Source organism: Lepidochelys kempii, chromosome 15 (genome assembly GCF_965140285.1).
Source record: "Lepidochelys kempii isolate rLepKem1 chromosome 15, rLepKem1.hap1, whole genome shotgun sequence".
NCBI lineage: Eukaryota > Metazoa > Chordata > Testudines > Cheloniidae > Lepidochelys > Lepidochelys kempii.
Genome location: NC_136394.1, coordinates 22,331,723 through 22,344,236, shown reverse-complemented (window position 1 = coordinate 22,344,236; position 12,514 = coordinate 22,331,723). Strand labels below are relative to the sequence as shown.

Here is a 12,514-nt window from a genome sequence, read left to right as displayed (position 1 = left end):
GCAATCATAAGAACATAAGATAGGATACTGGGCTATATGGACCTTTGGTCTGACCCAGTATGGCCTGTCTCCCGGCAGTGGCCAATTGCCAGGTGCCCCAGAGGGAATGAACAGAACAGGTAATCATCAAGTGATCCATCCCCTGTTGATCATTCCCAGCTTCTGGCAAACAGAGGCTAGGGACACCATCCCTGCCCATCCTGGCTAATAGCCACTGATGGACCTATCCTCCATGAATTTATCTAGTTCTTTTTTAAAATCATTTCAAGCATTAACAAGTGTGCTGGCAGGTTAAGTGAGTGAAAATTAAAAAAAAAAAAGGAATGGAGAATGAATACAGGCTGCTTTTATTCTAAAGTAGAGCAGTTGTGAATGCTGAGAACTGAAATAAGGAAATGTTGAACTTGAGGGGTCACATGGTGCCCTCAGTTCAGAGGTGACAGTTCAACTGGGACATGCATGCTGCGTGGCTTGAAGGGATGTAGAAAGCACTGAGTTTATTAGCTGCATTTTTTTCTTACACATTTGGGGCCTGATCCTGAAAACCATGGGAGTCATTTTACACTTGTGTGTCAGACCCCTGTGTGAAAAGTGACATGCATGCCCAAAGGTTTGCAGGACCAGTCCACTAATGCAGAAAGTCCTGAAAGTCAGATTACCATGCTTAGAGATCAGTGGCAAAAGAAACTGGATCATGCTTCAGTGTTTTTCTCTCATAAAGACATCATATAGATTGGGTAATTTCTCATGTGTAGGTGTTTGTGCTTTATTTGTCACAAATTTTTCTTCTTTTTCTTTCTTCTTCCAAATCACACCTATGAGTGGGAGGCACTTCACTTGCAAAACAATTTTCCTCCCATCACATGGAGGTTCATTTTCATTTTCTGGTCCTCAGCAGAATAAGGCTCACAGCACTTGCTATCTCTGGATGCATTTCTCAAGGCTGTGTCCATTTTAATACATATGTTTACTTTCCCTTCAAGCAGAGAAGCTAGGAATGACCAAGAAATCAAATGAACTTCAGCTGGAGACAAGGGGCCAGAGAAAAGGTGAACAGTAGTAGGAGTTACACAGCACAAGCAAGTCTGAGCCTAAGCCTAAACTGGTGTAACTTTCTCACTGGGTACAGCTCCACTTCCAGTCTCTTGGTGGGTATGTCTACACTGCAGCTGGGAGTGAGCCACACAACCCAGGGAGACAGACTTGCACTGGTGGGTTTGCGTTAATGCATTAAACTTAGCTATCTGGACGCAGCAGTGGAGGCTTGAGCTAGCCACCTGATCTTGGACCCAGGGAGTAAAGTGGGCTTGAGCTGGGTGAATAGCCAAAGCCTCTGCATTGATGCACTGTCCACACAGCTATTTCTAGCACACTAGTGCGAGCCCTGTTACAAAGGTCCGTCTATTCGGGCTGGGAGGGTTGATCCCAGCTGCAGTGTAGACACGCCCATTGTGGGATTGGAAGAGAGGGATGAAACAGGAGAAAGCAGCTAATAAGAGGGTAGGGGGTGTAAGTTACACTTACCAATACACAAACGGTCTTTCACTGTCTTCTGGCCTTTCAGTGACCAATTTTGCTGTTGGTTACCCCAGTGTAGCCCCATTGATTGATTCAACCGCATTGAAATGAGAGCAGAATTTCGCCCTTTCACTTTTACCATGCTGGAATGCCATTAACCCCAGCCTGGCTACTCCAGATTTACACCGAGGTGAGAGAACTGCAAGTTAGGCAAATACAAAGTCCTTAGGTAAGAGTTTCCCCTGCATCAGAGTTTGTGCTAACTTTGCCCTGAAGCCAGCATAGCCAGCCAAGACAGAGTCATCCCAGTGTAAAGGAATCATCTGTGGGTGTAGAGCTAAGATAGACCTACAGGTGCAGAGGTGTGGTCAGGACACTGCTGTGTCCTGTCAATCACTGGCCTCCCTATCTGTTTTTTTATTTTTGATGAACACACCCCAAGATGCTGGGTGGAGATTTGGGGTTTTCAGTGTGTTTTAATAGGTCCAGTGCATTGGTCTATACATTACAATGATGATAATAATTCTTTGCCTTTTAATGGAAGGATAGTCAGGAACGGATTAAACTAGCCACACACAGAACAGACCCTGGCAGGTCAGACAACACTACTGGCAGTGTTTCTTGCAGGGATGTGGCCTTCCCTCAATTAAATGATAGGTTCTCACCTTAATTACATCTTCATCAGACGATCTGCACTCCACGGATTCTAGAAGATCAGTCACGGTCCCATCCTCCTCCACTGAGACCACCTTGACAGGGACAGCCACAGTTTTCCCAGTGAGAATCGCTGTGTTCAGGATCTCAGCTTCCTAAAAGACCAAACAAACCCTTGGTTTAGACGCTTCCTCCTCGCCCCCCTTTCTGTCATCAGACGCCAGCTCTCCTCTTCTTCACCTATCCTTATAAAAATGAAGCTTGTGTTAATTTTCCACTGACCTCCCAAGAATTGCTGGCACAGAGGATGGGACAAGGGTACAGTAAATTGCACCAAGCGCAAGGTAACACTTGGGCGTGAAATCCTTACCCCAGTCAAAACAATGGGATTGACTTCCTTGGGGCCAGGATTTCCATTTACATGTGTCTGATCTCCCCATATAGAACTCAATAGCAATGCCCAGAACACTGTAGCAACGCAGCACTGTATGATATTAGCCAGGTGTGGTGTTTTAACGCACTGTTGCAGGATAATGAGAGGTCTGTTTTTAAGGGTCTAGCCAGCCTGATGGGGTAGAAGGCACAAAATCATTCTCTTGAGGATGGCTGAGGAGCAGACTCGGGAACCCTGATCTTTAAAATAGTATGAGCCAGTAATATATGGAGCGGGTGATGTGTCTGGTCTGACTTGGATGAGTGCTAGATCCCATCACTCAGCATGCCCTCTTCTTTAACCCACTGTTCATTATTAATTATTACTGATATTTATTATTTCCATTATAGTAGCGCCAGGTCCTACTGAGCTTGGGGACCCATTGTGCTATGTGCTGTACACAGAGTGAGAGTCAGTTCCTGAGAACGTACAGTTTAACCAGATAAAAGAAATGGAGAGGCGGTGACTTTCCTGAGATCACACGCCTGGCCAATGGCAGAGCCACGGAATAGCATCCAGGTCTCCTGACTCCCAGTCCAGTGCTCTGTCCACTGCACATGTATGGCAGTAGCTCTGTGCTTCAAGAGTTTCCCTGATTCTGTACAGAGAACTTCTGGTGACAAACTCCCTTCTGTCATCAGAGCTGTTAGGGTACTCCCCCTTCCCTGATTGCCACTCAGTGAATATCAGTCAGGTTTCAGAGTAACAGCCGTGTTAGTCTGTATTCGCCAAAAGAAAAGGAGTACTTGTGGCACCTTAGAGACTAACCAATTTATTTGAGCATAAGATTTTGTGAGCTACAGCTCACTATTATATTAGAGGATGACACCCGGAGGAGATTCCACACAGTATGAGCATGCACGTGCCTAGGATTTAGTAGTCGGTACTTTAGGAGACCTCTTCACACTGATCTCAGTTAACAGCCCTGTTGGTCACCTGAAAGTACCTTGTTTTAAGCCTTGTCCTTTAACCATCGGAACCCTGCTCCAGACGGTATTCTGTAGCCATTGGCATTCTACAAAAACGTCAGAGAAAACAGTGCTTACATAATTAGAGGAAGGATGGTGCAGTGGTAAAGGCACTAGTCTAGAACCTGGGAAATCCAGGATCAATTTCCTGCTTTGCCGAAGACTTCCTGAGTGACCTTAGGCAAGTCACTTAGCCTCTCAGTGCCTCAGTTTTCCATCTGTGAAATGGTGAAAAAACAGTACTTCTGTACCTCCCCTGGGTGTTGTGAGGATAAATACACTAAGGACGGTATGGTGCTCAGATACTGTGGTAATTGGGGCCATATAAACACAGGCAATGAGCCTCAGTCTCCACTGCTCTGCACTTCGTATAGTTGGTTATGCCACAGCAGAGTGAGTTTAAAATGCAACCACTCATATCTGGTGTAAGTGACCACAAAGAGAGCAGGGCAATGGAGAATGAGAACCAGTGTGTCTCGTTCTTAGAGCTTGGGATGGTGAGGCTGGAAACTACCCTGACTCTGCCACTGATTTGCCATGTGACCTTGGGCAAGTTGCTTCACCTGTTTGTGTCTCAGTCTCCCCGTCTGTAAAATGAGGATAATACAGAGCTACCCTATCTCAAAGAGTAAAGCTGTCGGCAAAGTGCTTTGAGTTCTTTACATGAAATGAGCTATATAAGTGAATAATATTATATTATATCACTATTGCCACATTTATTCCAAAAGGAATATTACCTGTTTGATGCATTACTTATACATTTTAAGGATTGTGGTTCAGATTATAGGACTACATTTTGACTCAGAAACACAGTACTAAATTGGGCTCTCGGTTACCCTGGTGTAACTTCATTGTCTTCTCTACAGTTATCCTTGATTTACACGAAGGGAAACAAAGAGCACAATTTGACTCCTGCATTCTTCCATTCCTAATTACAAGGCACTGCTCATTCCTGGAAAGGTTTTGAGCTTTTCAAAACCAGGCCTCTGAATCAAGGAATATCCCATAGAACAAGAGCTCCTTGATTTCAACTGGTTCTTATGAACTAAAGGCTTCCAAAGCCCCCTGAGTGCTAACTTCTCATTATCTAAATAGCTCATGCTATGGGTTCTGAGCCTGACCTGATTTCACTTGTGGAAGGAAACAAAGTACGATCGAAACCACAACGACTCCCCCTACTGTCTCTCAGGATAGAGAGAGGGGAAGCACCGATCTCTCTCATCTAAACGGGGATAAAAAAGGGCTCTTCACACTATTTAAAGGAACAGACACTTTATTTGGGATCAAAGCAGTATCTAAAGAAGGAAAAAAACTCCTACACTTTTGATAGCTACCTTGCCAGAGTCTGCCCCTGCAACCTCATGATCTTTAAGGGGAGCGGGAAATAGAATTTTACAAAAGAACGGTAAAGAAGAAGGCCCCCCCTTTCCCCCAACCAGTCCCCAAACCCTTCCGATATTCTGAAATCACAAGTCACACAAAGGTAAATGTCTCTAAGGACAGCCAGTCTGCAGCATGAGGCCCATCAGTCTTGGGCGTAGCGTTGCTCTCAGAACAGAAGATATTTTTCTGGCAACCAGAATCTCCGGGAGGTTTGCAACTAAATTTCCAAATGATTTAATTTTTTTCTTTAATCTGAAGCATCACAGAGAGTCTCCTGCATACTGTATAGATATTTTGCAAACCTTACACCCACTTGGGGGTGGGGAGGCTTCCCCTAACGAGTAGTCCCACCGAAGCCAATGGGACAGCTACTAGGCACATATAAGAGTTGTAGAACCAAGACCTTAGGCCCTGTTTCTGCACTCCCTTGTGCACGTGCTTCATTTCAATAGGACTACTCATGGTAGTAAAGTTACGTTGGCAGAATCCAGGCCTCAGTATTAAGCTGGAACCAATATGTGAGTGGCCTGAGATTTCTAGTCTGTACCGTATAGTGCAGGCCCTAGGGAAGGAGAGAGTTTATACTGAGCTTTTGCAAACAATCTGACTAATGAGATATGCTGCTAAAATGAAAAGTTGCCCCTAGTTAACAGCTAGTGGAGAGCGAACCTCAAAATGTTCATGAGTTTGCTCTGAGAAGCAGCTTGCCATTCTAAAGCTTATCAGAACCATATCTGACTCTCTTTGGTCTGCAAAGAATGACTTGGAATATGATGAATATGAAAGCTGATGCCCAAATAAATTTAGTCTAAGGTGCCCCAGGGACGCCTCGTTTTTTTAACATTTCTTCTCACTTCTCAAGTGAGCTAGGAATCCATGGGATCAGCCTCTTTTTCTGGATTTCACCACTGGCTGCAGAGAGGTGCTGGCAAAGGAATGTAAAAATGAAAAGCAGCATAAAAAATAAGGTTAATCCGATGCATTGGTAGTTTAGATTTGGATTGAGTTTTGGGTAGAGTTTCAAGTATTAGTGTTATCATTTAATAACCATTTAATAACCCAGAGACATGGGCAGAGCATGAACCGCTGGCTGGGGGAGGCTAATCCAGCCCTGCCCCTTTCACCCAAGCCCCCTCCCACACCCGGCCAAAGCCCAGAGCCCCCCACTGCAGCCACCGGTCCAGCCCCAGGTGAGTGCCCCCAACCCTGAAACACTGGGCTGACAGCATGGCTCCAACCCTGGAGTGCCTGGAAGGTGGGCAGCGTGACCCCAGCCTCCCCCCTTCCAGCCCCAGAGTGCTGGCTCCAGCCCTCAGCCCCAGAGCACCAGGAGGGCAGGCAGCGCGGCCCCAGCCCCAGCCTGAGCCGGGGCCAAGGCACAGGGGAAGAGCAGGAGGGGGAGTGTGAGAGGGGCCACGCCTGGCTGTTTAGGGAGCCCTGCCTCAGGCTATGATACCCACTGCCCATGCCCAGAGTCCAGCTGGATCTGTCCCATGGGGCTAGGTATTGTACAAATGCAAGCGGACCTGGTCCCTACCCCAACTGTATCATAGAATATCAGGGTTGGAAGGGACCTCAGGAGGTCATCTAGTCCAACCCCTGCTCAAAGCAGGACCAATCCCCAACTAAATCATCCCAGCCAGGGCTTTGTCAAGCCCGACCTTAAAAACCTCTAAGGAAGACTCAAAATCGGCGTGCTTGTCCATTCCTAAAAAACATGGGTTGCATGATGCAAAACTCCTATCAGCTTGACAGAATATATTACAACATTGCCACTTTTTAAAGGACCACAAAAGTCTCCTCAGAAACTTTGCAAACTTTTTAAAGAAATATTTCCTAGAGCTTATAGAAACCCCTAACGTTCTAAAATAGGATCATGATTTCCCATCAGCAAGCCTCAAAACACTTGGTGTATGCCAAGTAGACAAATCCATTTGATACTTCAAGAGAGGTGCAAAGTAAAACGAGCAATATTCAGAATCTGTTTGCAGCAGCCAAAACTTATTGTTTCTGCAGTTTCAGCAACTCCACTTTTTTGCACTTGGAGAATTTCTTCTTTAGAAATCTGATCTGCATTTCTCATTTGAATGTAGAAGTGTAAAATGAATTTACAACAATTTAAAGAGCAGGGGCCATGAAAAATGTTTCTTCAGCCATTTGTTTAATGGCTAGAAAAGGCTTAATGTTCCCATGGTGAAAATAAATAAAAAACTTATTTCATTCCAAGGAAACAAACATGATACTTATTTAGCCTATACAGAGATTTATAATGCAAATTTCCAACGTGTAACAGCTATAAATCGAAAAACAGTTACTAATTTAAAAGTGATATTTTCTGCTTCTTAAATGATACTGGAATCTTTTGAAGAAATATTATATTCTTTGTCCATAGCTAACATGGATTATAGGAGACTTGATGCCAGAGGAATACAACTAGGAATACTTATCGGCTTTGAAAGGCTTTATCCTAATATGCTGTCCAGTAAAAGTTGATTCCCAGAGCAGCTGTAAAAAGATGCTGATCTTTTATAACCGTTATAGAGTATATTTTGGTGCACATCTCTATAATTCAGGCACACCAAAAGCCAATAACAATGAAATAAAGTGATTATAGCCCACGCAAGGATTTCTTTCCCCATAAGGGGAGTGGGTCTATCTAGTAAGATTCATACTGAGCAACTGAAGGTATAAACTCCTCCAGAAGAAACGCATTGAGAAGCTTCACATAGCAACCATCTTTTTAACTAGAAAGGCAAACGTGAATGCCTAGTCGTTGCCCAGCTTTAATTGGTGGTGCCCCTACAATTTAATTTCCCTTAGGATGCCTTTTGCCCTCTAATTCCTACACTGAAAGAAAGGAATAATGTCTTTCTAAATCTTGTGATTCTTCCCTTCCTCCCACTAGCTTGTTCTCTGCCCCAGTTATTTCTGAATGGTCGCCTTCATATGACTACCTGAATAAACAAGCAGATGACTGACTCATGCTTAATGTCTGAGGTTCTGCACTAGATTTATAATAGGACCACTTTGTTTCATATTAAAGTACAAAAGTGGCGATCGTCAATGTTCCCTTCCAAAAGCACTTCAACAGGATTAAAGAATTTATTTTAGTAGCCTTTCCCTCTTGTCCTTCAAAGCCACACAATACCATAAGCAACCGTGAACAAGGCACCAATTTGTTTTTCAAAGAAGACCTCTAGGCATGTTTCCTCAAAATAACTGGAGCTGATTTGCAGCACAAAGCCTTTAGCTCTGAGGATGAGCAGCAAAATACAAGGAAGCTTGAAATATGAGCTTTGGAAATGGTGTTTTAAAAATATAGATTCCGATTTCTGATTTCAATGGAGTTACTCTGGATTTACACCTGAGCAGAGAAACTGGCTCTTGATTTTCAGAGTCAGAGGACGGAATCGGAATTCTAAATGACATACTGATTTCTTAAAGAGAGCTTTTAGTTATTTCACAACAGAAATTAGTATGTGGGATGCATATGAATAAACATATTAATGTTCAATACATCTGCTGTGGTTCATTTCTTTATACAAACAAAGGAAAGAAGCATTAAAAGCTCATTGAAATACTATAGCCCATTGCCAGAGTGCCAGATCTGGATACACACATTTGTTTAAACTAAAGGAAACTATCCAGACTTGACACCTGTTTTGTGACACACATATGTTCCTTACTGTTTTCAGCAGGTATCTCAGTCTTTGGGTTTAATGTGTACAGACTGTACTAGGGAAGGGAATAACAGTTATCAAAACTTCTTAAGGTCAAGTACATGCACCAAATGAGAATGAATAGCTTGTCTTACTTGGCACTCACTAGTACCCTCCGTTTTCCTCATAAATTTTCCATGTATCAGTCTCCAGATCATTAATCTGGGTGTCACCCAGTATCCCACTGCTGTTCATTTAAATGAGGTCTAGCTTCTTCTTCTCTTCCGCTGGAAGCCATCTTAGCTGTATCACAGAATCCATGCCTCAGTCATGCATAACTAATTTAAAATCTTATTTAGCATCAAGTCTCAGAATTAAGAAGCTAAGTGACAGCTGTTTAATTAACTCCTTAAGCTGATTAGACAGCATTACAGAAATCCCCCCAAGGAAGAGTTTATAACTGTCAAGAGAACCGAAGGCCATGTTAATGCTTCTGTTTAAATTTAGTAAGCTTCTAAACTAATAAACTATAAATGCTTGACATCCTCAAGGATGTGGTCAAATTCAGTTTTTTTCCTTTTGTTAACCACTACAAGGATGGGCAACAAAAACAACAACGTATCAGAGATTTGCCAAGCAAGAAAGCTAAAGGGGGGAAATATAAAGCAAATAGCAGTGTCCCTATGAAACGGTTTATGTTTATTAATTCCTAACACCTGATATTTGATTATTTCGGATTAGTCCTCGGTCTTGGAGTGAAGCTGAGCCCACACCTAAAGTGTGGAGTCATCTCACAGCTCCTTGTTGTGAGGACAAAGATTTAATTCATTGGTTTAAAGCTTGAAACATCTTTGAACTGTATGATTAAGGCAGATGAAGTGGGAGTTTTAAAACCAGGCACAGAGGCTAGTTGCATGACAGAGTGGCACAGGTGGGACATTCCCAAGCAACTTTGCTTGGCTGAAACACACTATCCCCAACTTCAAGCTTTCAAAAAATTATGAGTCAGGATCCCCCAAAATCACAAGCTTGACTTAAAAATTATGAGTCAAAAAACCATCCTTGCCTCCCCCCACAAAAAATCCATCACAGTTTGGGTTCTTTTTATTTGCTTTCTGGTTCCTGAGTCTGCAGGACGCACACAGATCATATTTTCCAGCTTTCCTCAGCAACTATCAGGACTAGAGACTGACTTAAAAAAAACAGATTGTGCAAACTTCACAATCACACTTCTGTTTGACACGCGTGCACATATCAGTGTAAACAGTGACACCGAAGGTTACTGTATCTGAACTATATTAAATAGAGGGAGGGGACTGTCCCTCTTTTTTTCAGTTTCCTTACTTTGTACGTTTGTCTGGCACATGGTGTATAATTAGTTTCACTGTTTCCCATGTATAGACAAGATGGGCTTCCATTACGCAAAGCTTCCTTATTCCACAGAGCCCTCAGCACCAGCTTAACTTTAAGCATGTGATCAAAGTGAAGCCCACTCTGAAGTGCTCTCCTGAATAAGGATGAATTTAAGCACATGCTTAACTGCCTTCCTGAACTGAGGCCTTAGTCATCTCCCCCTGCTGACCATGTGGGACTTTCACACAGCAATAAGGGATAGAAACATATTTTTTAAATAGGAAAATGTGATTGTGAAAGCACAAAAATTCATAGGAGTAAGAGAGCAGAAGCAGTAACTGAAACAACTTAACCACTCTCTCTCTCAAAAAAGTGACTATACTTCCAGATGCTGGGGTCCTTTTAAAAATAAACAAAAAAAATCCCATTCTCTACCAGGACAGACAGTTTGCTTCTTTCCCCATCCTCTGTAACTGTGAAAATACTTCCCAAAACAGTCAAGAGAAAGTAACAATAACTTTACAATAACTAACAATAACTCCCAACGGTGCCTTCCATCCAGGGAGTCCAAAGCACATTATATATTAACTAAGCCTCACAACACTGCTGGTAGATTGCCCTCCTATATCCTGGATCATGGGGAGTGCTAGTAGTTAGATTATTGCCACATGACTGAGGTGTTGTCACCTGTGATCTCCAAGGTCTGTCAGAATATTACAATAGGAGAAACCTGCTCATGGTGGCAAGATGACTTTGCTATCTGGGATGTCTCTCCTGAGAATGTGGCATGCAGCTTGCTTGAAATTTCTTGGGAGCATGTTAGGATGAGGTCTCAATTATTTTTTAGAAATGAAGCAACAATTGGAGATCCAGGCTAGTGCAAAGTAGAGAGGTGGCTGCAGATCCCTTAAATATCATACAGGCATGGCAGTTCCTCCTGTAGGCTACAGCATGAAATATCTATTTTATCTCACTGATATAGCCTATTCTGGATCCAGTTTCTCCTTTCTCCACAGTCCAAACAGCAGTGAAATATTCTGATGTAAGAACTAACCCTTAACCTTAAGAAGGGCAACACACACACACACGCTCTCCAAAATGTCATTTGAAAATAATTTCCATAATTAAAATTTTCTTTTAAAAAACTCAATTTAAAAAAAAAGATGTTTTAATATATTCCTAAAAATCTAATCTCGATTGAAATTCTTAAACATAATATAGCTTAAAACTTAATAAGCTCTTATTTAATAATACATATGTGGATGCAACATTATTACCCACCAGAGCCAATGTAAAATGTACATAAATTAATTAAAGTATATTCCCATTTTATTAAACATTCCATGTGCTTGTAATAGGCTTAAAAATCCACTTAATTTAAACAATGTCTCAATACGGAGCAATAACGTACATTGGATACATGTTTGCCAGAGGCTGGGAATGAGCGACAGGGAATGGATCACTTGATGATTACCTGTTCTGTTCATTCCCTCTGGGGCACCTGGCATTGGCCACTGTCGGAAGACAGGATACTGGGTTAGATAGAACTTTGGTCTGAACCAGTATGACCGTTCTTACATAAAATGAGTATCCATATTAGGATACTGTAAATAGGCTCATAGTGAGTGATGACATCCATGATCTCAGTCATCTATCTATTTATCTTCCTATTTAATCATCTGTGGGTTTTCTACAGGGCCCATCTCCACAGTGTCTATGACTTAGAGGTGTCAAATAATGTATAGTGTCTCCTTGTACTCTCCCGTCTATCTGTCTGTATCCATTTGTTGTCCTTTGTCTTATATTTAGATTGTAACCTCTTTTGGGCACAGATTGTCTCTTTGTTCGGTGTTTGTACAACACCTAACATAATGGGGTACTCACTGATGATTAGGACTCCTAGGCTATGGTAATAATAATTAGCTTATTAATTTAAAAAACCTGCTTCTTCCCATGAAACAACTCCAATCTCGGTATTTCAACCCATAAAACCTCCCATGTGGTTAGCTATTAAGGAACTAAAATGAAACCACAAAACTCAATCTCAAAAAATCCAGAGAGAGCAAAATATTTCACTTTGAAGCTCCATTAAACTTTTATGGATCAAAAAAGTTTCACATGAAACCCAGCTGGTTTCAGTTCTAAAAATAGCTGAGTTTTGCTCTCAAAAGTTCACACAGCTCCTGTAATTACCCTGCTACCAGTGGCTCAACAGTGACATAAGGTCAAAATTACTCTTGGTGTAGGCAGTTGCATCTCCACCGAAGCCAGGATCTGTGCCTGCTCACCCCAATGGGAATTTGGCTCAGACCGCGAGAGGCAATACTTGCCCTTAAAGGCCAAAACCAAGATGAAACATTCAAAAAGTGCTTCTCAAAGTTCTTGGACTGCATTTGCACAAAGCTGAATATTATAGATTTTATTGTACTTTTTGAATAAATAGAGAACATAAATTAGTATAACAAATTAAACAGATGTAGAATTTTTCATTAATACCCTATTTTTTGTCAATAACAATATATACTCAAATTAAAAAAAATTTTTTT

General features: G+C 42.1%; 1 protein-coding gene across 1 annotated transcript in view; it reads right to left on the bottom strand.

The window, feature by feature from the left end:
* Nucleotides 1-12,514, bottom strand: part of TMEM132D (transmembrane protein 132D) — a 385,997-nt gene that overhangs the window by 56,386 nt on the left and 317,097 nt on the right. Inside the window, exon 5 of the mRNA XM_073312908.1 lies at nucleotides 2,184-2,327. Coding sequence (XP_073169009.1) covers nucleotides 2,184-2,327 — 144 coding nt within the window. The remainder of the gene's footprint in view (nucleotides 1-2,183; nucleotides 2,328-12,514) is intronic.